Genomic DNA, 21,622 nt, shown 5'->3' with positions numbered 1-21,622 from the left:
TAATAATAATAATAATAATAATAATAATAATAATAATAATAATAATAATAATAATAATAAAATAATTAATAATAATAAAAGCCGTATATTCCCAGTGGGGCAAGGCCTCCTGCTTGGGCAGGGGTGGTTCAAGTCTTGACCATCAAAAGAGCCGACCTGATGGTCTATTTACATTCCTAGATTTTTTTCACAATTTCACTAGCACTAGTTGTTGCTGCTGCTCAAAGTTGGTTGACTGAGTCCTTCCACCTTGTTCTTTGGCGTCCTATTCTGGTCCACAGTCCTAGCTGCAACTTGAACTCGTCCCCCCATCTGGTTCTCGGTCGCCCACGGTTTCTCCAGTCAATTCTTGGTCGGTCCGCAGTTTAGTATTAGTTAAACCTACCAACCAGGGTTATAATAAACATGATCGAGCTGATCCCTCACCAGGGAAGTACCTCCATTGTCCATATCTCGCGTGCGGTATAAAAAAACTTATACCATCTCTACTCACATTGCATGTAAAACCCAGAAGAAATTGTTAAATAAAGATAAAGAAGAAAAGGTTCATTATCTCCATACATGGAATGGAGGAATAAATTACTTTTACTTTTCTTAAGCAATTACAGATATATATGGAACATTGAGTTATATTAACTTAATTGACACACATATACACTGAATAATGCCGCCTTTATAGAAGACGTATTTCTATTGCGAAATGATAATAAGAACAAAGACTGACGTGACGTAACCTTTAGGCAGTGGGCTTCACAATCAGTCGTATGGTGAGGCTATCAGTTTGTCTTGCCGCGGACGGACATGCCGAGCGCGTGAATCTAATGCTTATTGTTCACCCTGTATTTACATTGGCAGCACAATATTCAAGATACTATACAGGTAAATCTTTAGATTCAAACAGTTTCACATATGTCGACAACTGTTAAGTATAGACAAAATTTATATTTGAACATCTCACCCAGAAAAAAAGAGTTTTCCTCCTTTGATTCTGTAAAATCCGTTTATAGGTGTGCACATCAGAAATTCATCTTATATGTCCATTCTAGCGGTGGACAGTAAGGTAAGAGTTATATAGACTATCCAAATCGTTACAAGAAAACCGCTTTTAATTGAAGGGTTCAGAACCGTAGTGGGCCAAGCGCCATTTACTAAAACAGTAGAAAACAAGGGTTAAAATGAAGGTAATACCAAGTTTAATGCAGACAAAAAAATGCAAGTAATATAAAGTATACACATTAAAACTAACTATATGTTAATCTTCATTAAAATATGGTATTCACTTAACTTTAACCCTTGCTTTCTCCGTTTTTATTTAATGGCTCTTGGCGTACTATGGCTCTGAACCCTTCAATTGTTGTTTCATCCAGTCTTATAAATTTCCATGTTTATTCTACCTGTAGACTACGTTAGAAAACTGAGTAAAAACTCTGGTACGATGAAGATAGAGTATATATATTATTGATTTCAAACGTTCCATAACAATTCAGTTAGTATAGGTAAATATTATTCCCACTCATATTTTATCTCTTGAACTATTATTCAAAAGGAATGTGTAATGAAAATCACACATACATTTTGATTACACAGTTCTAATATTTTATATCACTTAAGATTTAGTTATAAAAGCTACTAGTCCTAAAGATGCTTAACAGTCCAGTCGGAACTAGTAAATTCAAGTAATTTAGCATCTTAGTGTCAATTCAACAAGAGAAAGTTGTTTTTATAACTAAATCTTGAGGGAAAATCAGATAATTGTACATTGAACCACAAAATCGTAATCTTCACTTCTCTTGACTAAGCACAAAAAACATTCTGATCTGAATGTTGAGTTCTGACGTGGGTTAATTTCCCTCTTGGTCTGTTTATATACTTGTGTTTTGTCCGAAGTTTGCCCCAGTTCTAAGTGGAATATGAATATCGGGTACTAAAGCGAATCTAGACCTCATCTTGCAAAATACCATTATTCCATAGAAGAGAAATAACTTAGTATTTGATGCAGCGACAATATATAAGCCAGGAAAGAATCAGGAGATATTTATTATAATAAGTGTAAAAATACCATAGGCTACATTTTAAATAGGCTACATAGTTTCATGATGTCATTATATGTAACGAGTGGACGTTTGGATACAGGTTTTCATAGAAAAGTAACATGGTCAAGTAATGGCGCTCTTGGCTGTAATTCAGCGCGTCAGTTTTCGGCAATAAAATGTTGCAACTTATAGGCTACATTATACTACATATTATGTACAGGAAAATCCCTCGTATCCGGCACCCAAATAACCAGCAATATGAAAACAACGGCACTTTTCGGTAGGCCAAAAAAATTGTCATTCATGCGAAAGAGAAGAGTCGTACGAAGATGTGAGTGGTTTTTGTGGATCGCACATGCCACATATTGTGTTTACTCTTATCATTGTTCACGCGTAAAAACATAGACATAAAACCCCGTTATGTCCCTGGAGTAGATCGGGTAGCGTCGGTAAGCTGTGACTTGGATCTTGCAAACAATGCGCAGAGACGATATCTTTAAATTTACCACTTGAACTCGCCTGTTTCGAAGAGTTATTGGATGAGTCTAAATAGGAAAGTGTGAAATTCTCTGTTACGCTGTAGTGCGTAAAAATTTCATTCAAATAATAGATAGTATATACAAACAAGCAGACATTAGAAATATGTTAAAGAGGTTCAAATCATCGAGTGTTACATCATCGTCTTCACAGTTGCGATGTTGGCTACACTGCTCTTCACGTCACATGGCTACCATTTAAAATTGTCATAATGTTACGAAAACTTTGAGTATTTTTTACGCTATTATGTATTACTGTAACTATAAACGATGAATGTACATTACCGTATTCAGTACTAAAAATAAACATTGTACGTATTTCAAAACCTTATTTTTAAATATCTATACTAAAATATTACTAAATTTCAACATGAAAAAAATGTTTGTGCAGTACAGTATATCTTCACATAACCTATAAATGTATATTCCAATTTATCCGACACTGGCTTTGTCCCACAGTTGCCGGATACTAGGAATTCTACTGTAATTTGTTAGCTTACCTCTTAATAAGTGTTAGAACTTGTCAACCATCCTCTGTATTTGACATTTTTTAAAAGATTCCTAGACACACATTGCATTTCGTCTCTATCGATAGAATTGAAGTGTAAGTACCTACATTGTTCGCTTCATAGTATTTAAAAAATGTTTTGTAAGGCATTACTTTTAACAAGTTCGTCGCTTTTCAGTTGAGTTTTTTAACGATTTCGTGGAAGACTGTTGCAGCCTGCAATCTGAGTCATCGAGTTTTTATTGGCATTTTGTTTTTGGCTCTACACTCTTTTCGTCTTCAATAATTTTTCCTCGAATGGACTGTAATCCCTTCAGCCAGCAACCGAAAAGAGCTCTGTTTCAAATTATGGGTATGTACATTTCATAATAATGATGTAAATTTAATGCTTTCTTTATTAATATGCACTACTATATTAAGTGGCTAGGGGCGGGTTAGGATTGACCCTTCAGTACGTCCGCTGGACAGTGGCCTATTGTGCATCCTGAATTATGGGATGAATGAGAATGAGGTGTACCAGCCCACTTGCCACATGAGACCCCTCACCCGCTCACCTAATGCGCCCCCTACAACCCCCAGCTTAAAATCATACCACCAAGTTGATCAAGCAGTACAGGATCTATTTCTGAGGTCCTTCTGAGGTGTCAAAGCATACTCGTAAGTGCTCTTAAGGAATGAATCCGGGTAGAGGTATTGCGAAAGGCTTGGAACTCAGAGACCATTTCTGGGAGTCCTGCAATTGGACGAAGACATGTGTCATGACTTGGATATGCCTATGGAATGAGATGATGAAGATAAATGATATGATATTATGAAACCTAAATTCTTTTTTTTACAGGAAATAGGAAGGGAAATGGACAGTGGTAATAAAATTGCAACCCGGCATTTGCCTAAATAAGTATGGAAAACAACGAAAAAAACAGTCAGGTTGGTTGATTCGGGAATTTGAACCGCAGCCCTCTCGAATGCGAGTCCCGTGCGGTACACATGAGGACTTCGTTCGGTTAATGAAAGCCTAAGCTAGACTTGTTTTGAGTATTCTATTATTGTTAAATAATTACTGTACTTCATGTCTTCTTGAAGGTGTTGATAAATATTAGCCTATATCTTAAAGTCGTCGTATGTGACTTCTGCCAGTCATCTACGAGAAAAAGATAAATTATATTTATATAGCTATTCGTTTATTTCACTGACAAATTGAATACAACATTAATAATGTAAATTTCTGTCATCTCTTCTTCAACACACACTCACAGAAATATAACTATGTTTGCAAGGTATTTTCTCGTCTTCTCTTCCAAACATTTTCCACAATTTCACTTTTGCATGACCTTCTGGCTCTATCGTCCATTCTGGCAGAGATCTGGCGAGACCTTCAATAGCATCACAGTCTAGTATATACAGTCACGAAGCTCAATACGTAGTAAATATGCATCCATAGATAGTTGCTAACCACTAGGATCGCTAGTATCGCCTCATTACAGACAATGCGAAATACTACCTACACAGTCTATTGTTCCTAGTACCCTCACAACTCGAGCTTCGTGATTGTATAATATACTAGACTGTGGTAGCATTACTTCTTGTTCAGTCTGGAGTAGTGGCGCCCAGCAGATCTAGTTCTGCAGCCTCTTCCTTTTTGCGTCTGTTTACGTACTTTCTTATGAACGGCGAGAATAATTTCGGGTCCGAGTTCTGAGTGGTAGGAGGCTCTGTCAACTGACTGACTATCGCCCCTACAACCATCGTGATGAAACAGCCTGTTATCGTATAACACATGAAGGATAACTTGTACAGGATGAAAACGTCGTCTTCAGTATCTACAAGCCTGAAAACATAGATAAATATTACAATAATAAATCTAGCCCACATCTAGAGTTCCAATGATATGTAATATTTTGCTGATAAGGTTTATAATTCACAACATTTCCGGATATATTAGGCCTAACACATAGAAAATGAATGAGAGCAAAAATACATTCAGAAATTTAGGATAAGTCGCTGTACACTAGCAGTTAAAGATATGGTTTGCCTAAAACCACTTCTTCAATTTCACTGATGATATCATGTATTTATGAAAAAAAAAAAAAAGAAGAGTATTTTCTACATCGTCACATTACATACGTAGATTCTATAATGTGAAATTAAAACAAACTACCAAAACAATTTTAAGGCTGAAAATTATATAATAAAATTATACCAATATTTTATTGGTTTTTGCACGCGGTTATGTCGAAGGTAATAAAAGGGCTAATACTTTTAACGGGTGGCTGACTCCCTCCAGCGTTTAATTTTTCTTCCCAATTTCCTCCGAAGCAGTAACTGTAAATATACCGATTCCCTCCGCGCCAAAAAGGAGCTGCTGGAATTAAATACTCCGATTCCGTCCCGTGAAATCTGGCTGGGTTGTTGGATAGGTATCATAGTCCGTCTGTTTTTGGTTACATATCGTTGCAGACATGAATGCTTAAGTACACTAGTGTCCATGTAAGCAGTCTATCTGTTAGTGAATCTAAAAACATCATAATGTTTTCATTATACTTAACTAAGAAAAATGTAGACAATAATGGTTCATTATAGTGCTCTCGACTACTTCCAACAATACATATTTGCACTTTTTTATACAGAAAAATACATATGCACATAAATATAAATCGATAATAAAGACAACAATCGATTCGGTCGTTAAGTAGGCCTACATTTGTCGTTAGTTTTGTGTTGGTAATACTGAATGAGTTAAAGGGGGTGTGGCATGTTCATTCGTTATACCATTGGAGTGTAGAAAAAAACCATAAGTGAAAAGGACAAGGAACTAATGGTGTTGATGGAACTACAAGTTTAGCTTCCAGAAAACATTGAAGAATGGTGTTAGGAGTTGGAAGTGTGTTGAAAACATGCAAGTGAATTATAAAAACTGATTGAAACGATGAACTCACCAATGGTATGGATTGGTTATTTCAGTTATAAAGTGTGAAGTGTGATGGAAAATTGTGTGTATGGTTAAGGCATGGAGGGAATTGGACTACACTGAATTCAAACAAAAAAAGGAAGGGAATAGGGCTACACCCTTTTTGGGGAAGGAATCGGAACCTCATTTTTGGGAGGAAATCGGCGTTTCCTGCTTTGAACAAAGGATAGTTTGTAGCTGTCATTACTGATTAACTGTTGAACACTGAAAACGTAAAGAAAGTATTACAAGTTTAGAGAGATTAGAGTGAAACAATAAGTACCAGATAAGGTTTAAAACTATGTCATAAGCTAATATGATTTGCACCATCACTATACTCCTACCAATAAGAATGTAATTTTGCAATTGGAGCAATCTAGAAAGAGTTTGAAGTCCTCTATTTTGCTGAAAAAGTGACGGAAACAGTCTTTTTGTATTGTTTGATCTTGACAGACTTCTTAGGATAAGGACAAACTCTTAATGTCAGAAAGTAAGTGGATATTTTACGACGCTGTAACAACATCTCAGGTTATTTAGCGTCTGAATGGAATGAAGGTAGTAATGCCGATGAAATGAGTCCAGGGTCCAGCAACGATAGTTACCCTACATTTGCTCATATTGGATTGGGGGAAAATCCCGGAGAAAACCTCAACTAGGTAACTTGCTCCGGTCGGGATTCGAACCCGGGTTACCTCGTTTAACAGCCAGACGCGCTAACCATTACTCCACAGTTGTGGACATCAGTCAGAAGGTAAGAAATAATGTTAAAAGATTTCGAAAAATCCTTAACAGAAGGTTTCATTGTCTTCTGAAAAACCGTTTGATACTTCTGTATGACCATATTGCACACTTTACAACAAACGAAGTACCGTAATTACTGCGAGTATTTCATTTCAGAGTAATGTATCACACACCATACAGTACTGATTTGGATTCAGGAAGTTCATATCTTTCCCTGTCGGAGGAAAACATACGAAATAACGTCAAAACATCCTTGGGAACTGTATGTACTTTTAATAAAGGGATAATTTCATTGTCAACACGAACTGTAGGATGTAAAAATAGTTTACAAATATGCGTAAAAAGATTAATCATCTGTGCAAGAAATTCTGTGACTGCATTCGAAAAAGAGGACTTTTCTACGGGTTTGTATACGTTCCTGTGCTATTTCTTAAATAAGTTAATTTTTTAGTTTATCGAAAATTTACACAAGTTAATGCGTAAGTTTGTATGACTGAGGCTGGCTGCTGCTGTGCAGTGCGTCATCTGTGTAGTGTTGCGACTTTATACAGTCGAAAACAGTGAGTGAAAGTATATTGTTGAGAAACTTTTGCTAGAAAGTGTACTGAAATCAAAGTATATTGTTGAGAAGCTTTTGCTAGAAACTGTACCGAAATCAAAGTATTTTGTTGAGAAGCTTTTGCTAGAAAATGTACCGAAATCAGAGTATATTGTTGAGAAGCTTTTTCTAGAAAATAAACCGAAATCAGATGCTAAACCAACGAAAGTGTGGCGTAAAAGAAAGCGTGCAAATGAACCCACGAAAATTGGGCCAAAACGAAAAAATAAAAGTGGAACGACTGCGGGAATAAATGAAGAGGAAAATGGCGTCTGTCCAACAGTTTAGTTACGGAGTGTCAAAAATTTAGTGAATGATCCTATACTGTCAAAAATCTACAAAAATAATAACGAGTGCAATGCTCGATCCAACTGGTGTCAGTAATTTAAAATTAAATCTTAGTTCACCATGTGTGGACTTCACATCAGATAAAAGTACTGGGACAACATGCATGATTTACAGCTTTAGAAGTTTCGCTTCTGCCACGCGGAGAATTTGCACACTCATAATATTTTTTTGTCTCGCCTGATGTTCCTGAATCTTTGACACTACATAAATATTAAAAATTAAAAACTCTTGCAAATTTGCTGCGACACAACGCAAGATTTAGCCTAAATAATTTTCAATGAAGGTTATTCGTTGTACAGGTCTACCAGATAAAGAAGGCTAAAATATCACGGAGAACCATAAAAAACACGTGTTTTCCGTTAGTGTTACAAAAAGAACATTCTGATACAAGTTTTACGATATTTATGGAAGCTATATTCAGAACTAGTTTCTTATAAAAACTTATGGCCTGAATTCCATCTATTAGTATACAATTTTAAAAGCAATATATTAAATGTATTATGCTGGAAGGTCCCTTTTGTAAATATTTTCTGAAGTTTCATGTTCTATGAGTAAGTTTTGAGCAGGGATATTTCTTCTGAGTGTCACAAGTGGAGAAAACATCACCATTTGGGTAATCATACACATAATGCACAGCGTGGTCCGGCGAAGTAATATGCAACTTAAAATATGGGTCACAGTCTGCCATCTATCCCCAATATGCGGATCCCGATTCACGCAAGTGAAGTGGATACACCCATATTTGCCAAAGGAAGAAATCAGTTGTGTTATCACCACATCATTGCTAATTCCGTATAAAAAATGTTATATTTTATAATAATTGTAATTTTCTGTTTCCAGATTTCACAGAAGCAATATTTTCATGAAGTTTGTTAGGAATTAGTGTTTTATTTTACTTACTCCGGTGTTTCTATTGTGACATTTAAACCACATCCCTCAACTGATGTTGGCAGCTCTGGATCCTTGATCCTCCCATCAAGTCTTGCTGTCTGTGTACCGAATACGATCCAACCAATGGTGAGCATGCTACATATGCCACCGGCTAACGCTCCCTGTTAACACAATTATTACAAATAATAATTAACGAAACTTGATGTAGGCCTACGTAATTTAAGATGAATATATACATCAGCTGTAATTAAAGTACTGTGTGAACATGTGGTATATGGCGTTATAGTCTCTTTGTGTAGAGCAGGGATGTAGAACTAGGGGAGAGAGAGGGAAAGCATGAATATTAATTATATCGCTAAATAACGATAACAAAATAAAATGATAACTTGAACAAGGCTCCAACTCTCAGCCTTCGAGTCATTAAGCGAACACAGTACCACTGTTCTACGATACACAGATGTGGATGACTTAGTTCTGAAACTGCTACTATAAGCGCATGCATCATGTAACACCACCGTTATCCGAGGTGGTCTTAGAAATATTTGCTGTTAACGAGTGCGGCCATTTTTTTTCCTTCTTGTCACTTGTAAAACTTGTTATGTGTAACATTTTAACATCTCTATTTCCACACCCATTGGAAAAAGGACAAATGTTTATTTAAACATTTTGCTAAGGATAATCCATGCTACCAACCCTAAAAATACAGTGTTCTCATTTTATGAGGAAACTAGATTACAGCGAAACCCCGACGTACACTTTCCTGCTTGTTGAGCTTGCACCGGCGGGGAACGTGTTGCGTTACTACCGGCACATGAAGACATTTAGCAACTACAGTAATCTCCGAATGAGTCTCTTAAAGTTACCTTTTTTCACGTAACATTCCACCAAATAAATTCCCTGTTCAACCGTATACTTCATTTTTCAATTGATTACTTAATATACAAGCAACAGCCACACACACGTTCTCGAAAGTAATTAACTTCGGGAATGTTTTGTAGAAGTGGCTTCCCACGTTGCGGTCGGGAGAATAGAAAGTAGGCCGGCGGCGGAATAATGCGAAGTTTCCTCATAAAATGAGAGCCCTGTATTTTTTAAGCCCTACAATAATCCTACATCTACAATACCGCGGATGTGGAAACAAATTTACTGTTTCATCCATGAAATAATCGTGGAGATAAGGCTGTAAAAATTGCTTTTCGTTGATTAATAAAATAAAGTACTATTTTCGTGAATGAGTGGATATTCATTTCCTTCATTTCTTACAGAATTTGGCATATTTATATTAAGAAGACAAAATCTCTAATTAATAAGCACATTGTGCATATCAATTTGTTTTACAGTGAATGTAAAAAGTATTCGCACGATGATTTTTTACTACAAATTGGGACCTAAATGAAGTACTATTAACTCTTGATATGAAATAAACTGTTCACTTATAATAATAATGCATCACATAGCAAATACACACAATAAAATTTCATAATTTTGCGTGTAGGTTCTGTCATAGTTCAATAAATTTAATGCCTAACAAAATTACAGCGTAAAAAGTATTCGCACACTCAACTCTGTTGACGAATAAAAACATTCCTGCGGAACACAGTAGGCACATGGTATACTAAGAAAACGCACGTAATTCATATTCCAAGTCAGTTTGATTCTAGAATCACAAGTAGTATATAGCCATCACGTCAAATGGGACTAAGAGGGAAAGAAATTCTAAGAAAGGAAGGGCTACTATCATTCGTCTGCATAATCAATGTTAAACACAGAGTGAAACATCAACGATTGTGAATAGGGGTAAGTCAGCCATCAAGGGAATCATAGACAGATACGGGGAAAGAAATTCGAACGGAAATTTAAGGAGAAGTGGCCGGCAGAGAAAAATAAACGAATACAGTGGCAGAGCAATCATACGAAAAATTAAAAAGAATCCGCATATTAGTACGGCAGAGCTCCAATGTGATCTCGGTATAAGTGTATGTGTACATTCCGAAATTACCTAAGAAGCAGCGAATGCCATGGTAGAATCGCCCATATGAAATACCATAAGAAAAGTTAATAAGAGTAAAAGATTACACTTTGCTTAAACAAATCTTAACCGGCCCCAAGAATTTTGGAACAGAATACTTTTCACTGATGAAAATAAGTTCAATATATTTCAGTCTGGTGGGAGAAGTTCTGTGTGGAGAAAAAAATACTGAACTGGAAAAGAAAAACACGGTGGAGTTTGGGTACTAGTATGGGGGTGCATGAGTTCAGCAGGAGTGGAGTAGTTGGCTTTTATTGAGGACAATATGGATCACCAACGTTACATTGATATTCTGAAGGGTTATCTAGTGCCTAGTGCCCAAATTTTGGCATCAGGGGCAATTTCATATTCATGCAAAACAACGACCACAAACATAAAGGCCCACAATACTCGACTGTGGATTCTCTATAGCATCCCTTCATATCTTCAGACACCCCACCAGTCACCAGACATCAACCCAACCAACACCTTTGGGCTTATTTAGAAATAAGACCTAAGACTAGGCATATTACCGTAAAGAGTCTCTAAAGACTTCAATCATAGAAGAGTGGAACAGCATTCCAGCAAGTATTACTTCAAATTTAGTTAATTCTATCCCCAGAAGGTTAGAGGCTATTGTAAAATGCAAGGGCTACCTTACAAAATATTGAAAATGAAAAGGAACTGACTAAAGTGAGATCAGTGTGCGAATACTTTTTGTTCCTATTTTTGTTTGGTATCATTGTGTTTTAATCAAACATAATTGTTCATTGTAAGAATTGTTCAATTCATTTTGTGTTTATATGTAAACTAATAACAGAAAATATATATACACTTGTACGTAACTTGTGTTAATGTCTACAAAGTTGAGAGTATAGGATTTGAAGCACATTTATTATTGCTATATATTTTTATCTTTATTACCCACCGTGCGAATACTTTTTACATTCACTGTACTTACATGTCGAAATCAGTAAGAGTAAGTCTTGTGAGAAGATTTAGTTTAGTTACTTTTACCTTTGCATTTCCTCTTGGATACAACATTCCGAAGGAGAAGATACCCAAAATGGCACCACTTGTAACGCCCACAGCGGAACCTGTTACCTGCCAAGCATTTGGAATGTATCAGATTTTGTGGAATATATTGAATAAAAATTTCGAAACTTTAATAAGATGCAATACTACTTAATTCAATAATACATATGAGTATTAATGCAAACAAGGTGCGAGCTGGGAGCAAAATCAATGACATTAAATATTCTTCTTAGAAGATATAGCCTAGTACCCTACTTCTTCTGCAAAATAAATACTACATACAAAGTGCCTCATTGATTAGAACAGGTCTGCAGAACCCGTAAGTAGGGGAAATATGACGTCAGCCTCACTCCACTTCTATTGGGGATGATCGACTTCCGCGTAGAGTTGTTTACATTCTCTGCCGTGTAAAGGTCTATCAGTGGCGACATGTAATTTTCAAAAAGGACTGTAATACATTCATTGTATTTATAATGCGTTATCTCTTTTCAAGGTTTACAATTATGCTAGATTTTCTGTCGGTAGTTTCTTTGAGATTTCTTTCCACCAAACCTGCTTTAGATTTTCGAAAACTTTCCTCCTATCATCACTTACGGAAGTAATGAACCTTGAAAGTCACTATTAATTTCAATTCAAAATGAACAAAACGAGTGACGTCCTTAATTTAACAGTATATAAATAAATAAGCAATATACAGTTGGTAATAATGAACTTACCCGAAAGTTTGTACATTCTATAATTCTTAATATGGGCTTTGTTGAAATATGGTTTAATATTGAAATGACGGGTAGAAATAAATTGAATGGGACACAGTAAACAAGCAATTCTTTCGTCTTCAACAACAAAATAATCATATTCACATTTCCTTTGGAAGTAGTATTCCTTCGCGGGTTTAGATTTTGCCATGTTCCAGTTGTCTTTAAACTGCAGTACGCGTATTGTGTATTTATTTATTATTTAGTTATTTGTTTGTTTGTTTTATTTGTTTATTTATTTGGCTGGAGTGTGTTACAGTGCTGAATGACAGCATTGACATACAGTCATATAGCTATCAGTCACTTATCAACGTACAATCGTCCTATTACTAGTAAAACCAGTTAAGACCAGTAATGCAAGTTTTGTAAAAACAGGAATTAAAACTTTATTAATGCACGAAAATTCATAATAAATTCTTCAAATAAAGTAATTGGTTTGATGCCTGCATGCAACATTTCGGAATTATTTCATTTTATTAGAATACAGAGCACGGAAAGACAAGTCCGGGACTGTACTTAACTTATTTTACACAAAACGTGCACTTAATCGGCTTTACTAGTAATATGACGATATATACATAGATAGACCTTCTTACATTATTTTATGCACACATACATTTTTAAAATTTATTTTACGTGTCTTTTAACTTATTTGTTTCCCTCACTCATTTTTCTCTTATTTTCTAAAGGTATGTTCCTCACGATTTTATTATCTGTTCATTTGTAATTCTTGATAGCGTATTGTATAACTGCCGCCGCGAGAATGAATGTTGATGCAGCCGAGCGTAACTATAACGCTATGACCGCACTGGTAGAAAAGGTGGGTGGGGTAAGAAGGGATAAAGGGCAGTCGCTCTGAGGAGCTGCAGTTCTGCAGGTCTGAATTAGAAGCTGCAGGAGAAATTATGATAGAATTCACATAAATAATAGACGCCGCATGGTGGGGAATAGCATTGCCGAATGCCTTAAGAAGTTTCAAAATTTTGAAATCCATGAATTATTACTCGTAAGTATCTAAGGTTCCAACAAATATGATGACTTCATTGCAATCGACGGGAAAAATTACATTGATTGGCTTTGTTACTAAACCAATAATACTATAAAAAATGCGATTTGCACAGAGCAAATCCTGTTTGGGACAAATTACCTGGTTGTTGTGTGTTTTTATTTTAGATTTTTCCCTCAACTAATTAAAAGCAAATGTTAGGTAACGTCTTCATATCATTCAGACGATAGGTAACCACAGAAGTTGATAGAGCGCCGTAAAATAACCCATTAAAATTTTACAGTATCATCTTTGCTAATTAGCTGACTGGTCGAATATGCAGATCACTTTTATATCTACCTGTAGAATTGTGCCAAGCCTGTCAACAACAAACACATTGATCACGCAGATGGCACCAATGACCACGACGACAAACTTGATGATATTGTTGATAGTCTTGTCTGATAGCTTATGTTTGAAACAGGGGCGTACAAAGTCCTCAAATAGTGTGGCGCCTACTGAATTCAGACAGCTGGACATGGTGCTAGAACATAGACATTAGGAATTCAAATTAAGGCTTTTGTTTGTACCAAACTCTTGTTATTTTTCATCTTATTCTTCATCGTCTTCGTCATCATATTTATCCAGTGGTTCCCAAACGTTTTGAAGGAGCGACTCACTTTTGGGAGAAACTCTTGTTTAAGTCCCCTCCCCAGTAACTTACAAGTACATACGGGGGTTTGTAAACGTTTTGATAGTAGCCTATATACTTAGGAAAATTTTATCCTGTGATTTGGTATAATGATCAGACAATACTTCTAGGTTGATAAACAATTTTTATGAAAGACAAAAATTGTCAAGAGTAGAGGAAGTGTTACAAATATGGAATACCATTTTGGTTTTTTCGTTTTGTAACCTACGTGGTTTGAATACTGAACGTGAAGTATCGTCCTGTTTATTGCTGAATGTCACTGTGAATGGTATACCGGACTTAGAACTTCGTAAGATGTTATAAAATGTTTGAAAAAAATAATTTTCACAAAATCTAACATATCTTCTTCATAAAGATGGAGGTACAAATATGGAATACTATTAACAAGTCACAATATTAACAAAATTGCACAATCAAATTGGTCTGTATTAAGAAAAGATCGGAACAAGCATTCAGCATCTTCGTTTTCCTAACATTAATATTGATTCCATATGAATTGTCTCTCACGTCTTTCCTACAACTGTTTTATGGCTTGTTGCATTGCCTTTTCAATTCAAGTTTTCTAAATGTGTTGAAAGATGAGATTTTTCCTCCTCCTACAGGTGTCAACACTAATAAAGAAACCGAAAACCAGGGTAAAAAGATGGCTTACTAATAATATTAGAATTTCATATTTGTGACACACTGATGTTTTAAGTCATAACCTCGAAATATATCATAAATTAAACACGAAGTCAATGAAAGTATATACGCTATAAACCTAGATTGTTTGTCTTTAAGAATTTAATTATATTTTTAATATTTCTAACATTAAGGAATAATAAAGTATATTCAAGAAAAGAACTTACCGCCAAATTTCCACTTTCCTCGAAAACAATAAAACGTTTTTAACATTCCTGCCAAAGAAAGTACATCAGTGCGTAGTAACTTGGAAGGCTTCCAATAGAATACACAACGTCTCAGGTCGTATATCACACTATTTCATATTTGTATTCCTATTTCGTTTTGTAACGCTTCCTCTAATTATATTTACAAATAAGAGATGTGCAATTTGTCCAAGGTAAAATAGGTTTACTTGATATCTTTTACAATTTCGAGTATTTTAATGATTTCATCGCTATTGTATTGATAATGAGTATGTTAACAAATCCTGCATTTACGAGATGAATATATAAATATTAAGCATTTTTGTGATTTGTTTCACCGTGATTTGTAAAATGTATTTTTTACACACACAATTATTAATGGCTGGAGTGGTAAAATATGTTTAATATAATATTGTGGACTACTTGTGATTGAACTATAACTGCATTTCTTACAAAACACTGCCCTTCAGTTCGTTACATTTCCACAATATTTTATTAAAATCACAAAGTTTTCTATGCTATATATCACACTGAATACTCCGATTTCTAAATAACGAACAATAACGTACAATAGGTAGGTGTATTTGAAAGTGAACTGATAATCTAAAGCAGGTATGTTCAGCGTGGGCAATTCTTGCCTTTAAATGAGGTGTGACTGTGATGTAGAGCAGGTGCACGCTTAAAAGATATTCTATGTCACTGTTACACCTCGTTTAAAGGCTAGAAATGCCCGCGCTGATCATGCCTGATCTAAAGCAACCGAGAGCTGATCTTTTACAGTATCATAAACAATCAATGAACATTCAGGTGCATGTGAAGGAAATAGAAGTATTTAATTTCAAGAAATATTATTACTCGGATTATTAACCCTCTTTTAATTGCAGATAGCCATCTACCTCTGGTGGTTATTTTGACAAATATCCGCCGGGTAATATTTTGGCGAATCCTCGGACCTCACCTCATCTCACTACATCTCGCCAAAATATTGTAAAAAATTGTAGAAAATTACTAAATTGTAAAACTATAAAAATCTGTAAAATTTGTAATTGTAATATTGTAAAATTTTGACTTGTTCCACATCTTAAAGCTTCATTGCTCATATAAGATCTATGGAATAAAATGAATAAATGAATGAATGAATGAACAATGTACGGTACGTCCTTTTCGTAGTTTGTAAAATTAAATCCTCTCCTAAGCCTTATTAAAAAAACAATTGAAGAGGGATCTTCTAGTTTTTATTGTTTTACTTAAAGTATTATTGAATTTACCTTTGTAAAGCAGGAAGTTATGTTTATTCCACTACACGACAGTTTTTAATCAATTCAATTAATCGATTAAAACACTTAAACACATTTGATCGGTTAATGGGATTTTAAAATTATATATACGGTATTTATTCAATATTAATGATAAAATGGCAAAATAATAAAAACAGCCACGAGGACATTGGGATATGACTGCTGGAACAGGCTTCTGGCCGACACCTTGCTACTGCTTCTGCTTCTGATGATGATGATGATGATGATGATGATGATGATGATGATGATGATGATGATGATGATGATAATGATGATGAGGGCATCGGCGATAGAATATGGCTGTTTATCCTTACCTAAGAGAAGCGCTGAAAATGCCAGCTATGAAGAGTCCGGGTAAACCTGGTATAGTCCCTGCTATATCCATTACGTAATATGGAAGGATCTGGTCTGCCCTGGATATGCCCTGTTAATAAATACAGTAAACAAGAGAAACGTTATTTAACCTGTTATATGTTAGGAAAGAGAGTAATAATAATAATAATAATAATAATAATAATAATAATAATAATAATAATAATTTATTTTATTTATACTGGCAAAGTTAAGGCCATAGGATAGGCTTCCATATCTGGGCGACAATTGTGGCGTTGCGTCACTCATCGGTAACGTCGCTCATCTCTTCCTTCCAACCCCGCGTCATTGACTTGATAGGAGAGGGGATTTGTATTCAGTGTCTGTCTTATGTGATTGGGTAAGGGCCACAGATACGTCACTCAACGTCGGTGGACTGCGGATAGGGAACCAACGCTTTCTCCATGCTTTCCACCCCTCTCTCGCCAGTTCTGTCTACCTGTCATAGGGCCTTCTCAAACAGACTACCAGGTGACAAAGTATAAAAGGAGTGAAAATTTAACAAAAAGTTGACGAACAGGATACTAACATATTACAAAAAATAATAGCATAACAAAATCGACACTAAACAATATAAAAATAAAACTATAATAGAAGAAAAGAAAGTGAGATACAGATCTAAACATTGGAATATAATAAAAGCAACTCTATTCCGGTAAAATAAAAATAAAGTAAACTTTAGGAACATACATGTGCACCTATTTCATTTTCGGTCGAAAATATATATATTTTTTAAAGATTATTTACACACATTTTAACATGTAAGTTATTTTGTTGCATACGTATGATCTTTGGATATATCAATAGATAGTGGAGTATTTTGTGACTTTGTTTGTATTGTCATCTATTCTGTTGTATTCATTGTAATGAATTTAATTGCTATTAATTATTATGAAAACTATATAAATTTTAAATCTGACATTTGCGTTGGTGACTGAGGGGAAACTATGAAGAACCTCAGTCAGATTGGCCGACCACAAGGTTTCAACCCAATATCCCGAATACTAGTCTAGTGCCTTACAATTGAGCCATCTCGCTCCGTAATGTAATTCGTGTATTGAGAGATTGAAAACAATTTTATAATAGACTTATTGGCCTGCATTTTGATATCAAATAGAACTGTTAACACTTAAAATTTAGTATGCTACTACCTATGATTCCCCAGTATATATCTATTTTATTTCAATAAGAGCTAATCAATTCAGATCTATCTTGTATACTTCGAATGTAATTCTTTGGCTATTCCATAAATGTAGTATGTCACTTATTCTTTCTGAAAAGATGTATACGCCTTAGGTTTGTAGAGTGCATTGTGCGAACTTGCAAAATGCAGATCTGTCTCGTCTCCTGAGCTCGGAAAAAATCTTGCACGTAAAAATGTTATTATACTCGTAGTATTAAGGAGAATTAATGGTTCAAGGAGTTCGGAAGTTGCACTTTGAAGTTGTAATTTTTTTAAATATCTTTTATTGCTTATTTGCCACTTGATGTTCTGAAATAAATGAACTGTAATTCTTTTTAGAATTTTTTTTTCAAAATATTTGAAGGACAGAATGATATCTTGCGTAATATTCAATATTCCAATGTATAGACTGATATAGGTCCTAGTAGAAAGAAAATAGTTTTATATACATTCTGCATTTTGTGTCCCTTCATGACAGTTTTCATTCACCCTCATGTGAAATAGCTTATTTAATATTCCAAATTATTATGTCTGTAAGTGGTTAAATTTTCAGACTTCTCACGTAAAAACTCTCTTTGCATTTTCTCTGATCGACAGTGATATACAGTGTGCGAAAAATGCAATTGAAAGTTGATGCATTTAGTACATATTCATAGCCTATAATTACACTATGGTCATAAATTTACCTAAGTTATTTATAACACAGTATTACTGACTGTTTCAATAACTAAAATATTCATTAATTGTTGCTTTTTATTTTCCTGTAGGAGTTCATTAATGAATATTTCATTCTCAGTGATTTTGAAAGTCCTCTGACCTGTACTGAACACCATGTAACTAAACATCTAATGCTTTTCACAATGCAAAAGCAGAAATTAAATTACTCTATTAACATAAGGGATGAAACATCTTTTGTCGTGTAAAAGAGAAAAATTGGGAGGGTTACTACTTATGCTGACTGATCTTCCGTCAATTATTGTGATTGGGGAAGAATGTGTAGCTCGTGCAGAACCTGGTGAAACTTGAATGGAGAGAGCAGTAGTGTGGTGTGGGGTCGGCTACTGGCCGATATATGAGTGACGAGATGCAAGCGAGACTGAACACGCGTTACCCCTCTACTCCTAACCGCCCGTAGAACTGGTTTCGCCGTCAAGGTCAAGCTTCCCCAGGTTCTGTTCGAGCTATACCGAACTTCCAAGCCTTGCATAGCTGTACTGCCAGCGACGGGTCCTTCAACAGCTGAGTTGGGGGTGGGTAGGATGTTCGACTTCAAAGAAAAAAGTTTGTTATAAACTGCCCATTACTTTATGCTCGAAAACAGTGTAATGCTTGGAAACAAAAGCTGTGAAAGAAAAAACATGTAACAACATTAATCGAATGCATGATCACAGTAAACAGAATTTTTCAATGTTTTAGTAGGCCTATTAGTCCGTACGGGAATTCATAGAAATAATAACATAAACCCATTGATAACGTTATCCGTGATTACAATAAGAGGTATTCATTGGACATGCATTTCATGAGAGGAAAAAGTCTTCCATCACCTTAGTTTTGAGCGGGTCACAGTCGTGGTAAGCAGCAAACATGAGCATGCCTATGAAGCAAGTAACTATGTTGATGAGAATCAGGCCAACCACGAAGATGACTAAGGATCTGTAGAGGAAACATACAATACTTAACAAGTCACAAAAAATCATAGAATAAGCGATCTCGTATATCTAAACCAGGACTTCTAGGCACAGCAGGTCTATTTTGGGGATAGCTCTCAGTTTCACACACAATTTCGCTTTTTAATTACGTTTTATCAAGCACTTATGGAATTGGGGATAGCGAGATGGTATCTGGCGAGAAAAGGCCGATGATTCGCCATTTTAATACTCGATTTTCTCCTTTAAATAAGGGAATATCTTGATAAAAACGAACTAGGTAATCAGGCAAAGCGGGAATCGAACCTACGCCAAAGTGCAGTTCAGGATTAGAAGGGTATGCCTATTGCTGCTACCGAAATGGTAAAAGTTTTATTTATAAACCTTGTCCGCTCACGCGGTGTTTTATATCTCGGCTACTGAGCATGTCGCAGTCGGTGCCGCCCGTACCTCAACTCCGCTTCCTAAACCTTGCATGAAATCTTACCTCATAGAATTTGCTGAAAATGTCGTCCTTTCTCGGCTAAACAAGCATTGTATTCGGGTAACACATCCTGACTGATACGATTAAGTTGGACAGTGTAATGTTTCTGATTTTTGTCATCTTTTTCTCTTCCATTTTTATGTTTATTAAATTGGCTTTATGCTTTACGTGTGAATTTTCTTGGACTTCACTGCAACAACTTCTGAAATAATCCCAATTCTTATATTCGGATACCCTTCTGTGCGACCTCCCAGATTGATTCACAACATTTCAAGATTCTAGAATGATCTTCAGTCAGATCTATATTGTTTTCTCCCAGTTCAGTCGTCTTTATAAACTCGTCAACAATATTTTTACACTAACATCGTTGATTTTTCTTCTACGTATCACACGACAATATATGTTCGCAGCTATGGAATCATCATTATTTATTTGCCATAGAGACGAATAATGTAGGGATGTAATAGCAGATGAAAAATAATTAGAGTTTTACTTCCATCTATTATAAAATTGAAATAAAAACGTTGTCATTAAATCTGTTCCTAGTAATTGAGTGAAATATGGGATGTTTGAGCTTAACGCGGTGCGAATATCAAAGACGTAAGTAATCAGCCATTAGCCTATACCAAACTTATGAAATTGTCATAATATCTTGATGAAGAATGATGAACTCGCAAATATTGCACGAGTATGACATGGCAGGTAACTGTTAAAGAGTGTTATAACTTACATTTTAGCGCTTCTGTACGTCGGTAATGATAGGAACTTCTGCACCAGGCCCTGACTGACCGTTGTCTGGCCTGCCCAATGAAAGGCGTACGTTACACACACGTTCCAGAAGGTCATCCTCTCGAATGGTGAGAGACTCATCCTGTACGAAAATTTCTTAGTCAAGAATAGAAGGCAAAGAATTTTGCATATGTGTGTATATATAAAACTTTATAAACTAAAATTTATACATAAAACAAATACATATAATGTCTTTGAATTAGCCTACATAACAATTTCGGAACAAATGTTTTAAATTTTACTGTCTCATTATTCAAAGCATAAATTATCTGTTACTGAAAAATCTCTATTACAAAATTTTCATGAAAATATTTGTGTTCAAAATCTGCTATACAGAGAAAGTGGATTTCGAAATTACGACTGTGGTCTATGTTAGTATCTCTTTTTGTACACCTGTACCTTGATTTTAACTACCTAAACTATTTCACGAATATTTTTATTCCGTGTCTAGGAGTAAAATAATTTATAAATTATTAATATAAATGTCAGAAGATGATTCACAATGAGCAGCTTGCAATTTAATAAAATTAAGATAGCTAAACAGTATGCAATGAAAGTTTCAACGGCTAAAACTACAACTATGGTATGCAAGTTAAACATTTACTAAGAGTACATGTAGACCCACTAGTATTATTTAAATTTACTTACTTAATAATGTTATGACATATTTTTATAAATATGTAATATAGAATATATTTTCTTGTTACGTTTTCTTTGAAAAGAAAGAGCTTCGTTTCCTTTAACAGCAATTCCATAATTTTTCTTTGTGTGAATTTTCATAACAATTAAATTTGGCGGGTAAATATCGTTATAGCTGTATCTATTGGTTAATACGAGAAACTATAACGAAGATACAATTAAGGAGACAACTATAACTTAATTCTAAG

General features: G+C 35.1%; 1 protein-coding gene across 1 annotated transcript in view; it reads right to left on the bottom strand.

Moving 5' to 3' along the window:
- Positions 1–21,622, bottom strand: part of LOC138711644 (uncharacterized) — a 76,194-nt gene that overhangs the window by 39,691 nt on the left and 14,881 nt on the right. The window contains exons 7-13 of the mRNA XM_069842776.1: positions 20,677–20,817; positions 19,361–19,469; positions 16,576–16,685; positions 13,746–13,929; positions 11,628–11,714; positions 8,612–8,763; positions 4,667–4,905 (exon numbers count right to left, since the gene is read on the bottom strand). Of these exons, the coding sequence (XP_069698877.1) occupies positions 4,667–4,905; positions 8,612–8,763; positions 11,628–11,714; positions 13,746–13,929; positions 16,576–16,685; positions 19,361–19,469; positions 20,677–20,817 (1,022 nt within the window). The remainder of the gene's footprint in view (positions 1–4,666; positions 4,906–8,611; positions 8,764–11,627; positions 11,715–13,745; positions 13,930–16,575; positions 16,686–19,360; positions 19,470–20,676; positions 20,818–21,622) is intronic.

The sequence above is a fragment of the Periplaneta americana genome, chromosome 13 (assembly GCF_040183065.1).
Source record: "Periplaneta americana isolate PAMFEO1 chromosome 13, P.americana_PAMFEO1_priV1, whole genome shotgun sequence".
Lineage (NCBI taxonomy): Eukaryota > Metazoa > Arthropoda > Insecta > Blattodea > Blattidae > Periplaneta > Periplaneta americana.
This window is presented reverse-complemented; position numbering and strand designations above follow the sequence as displayed.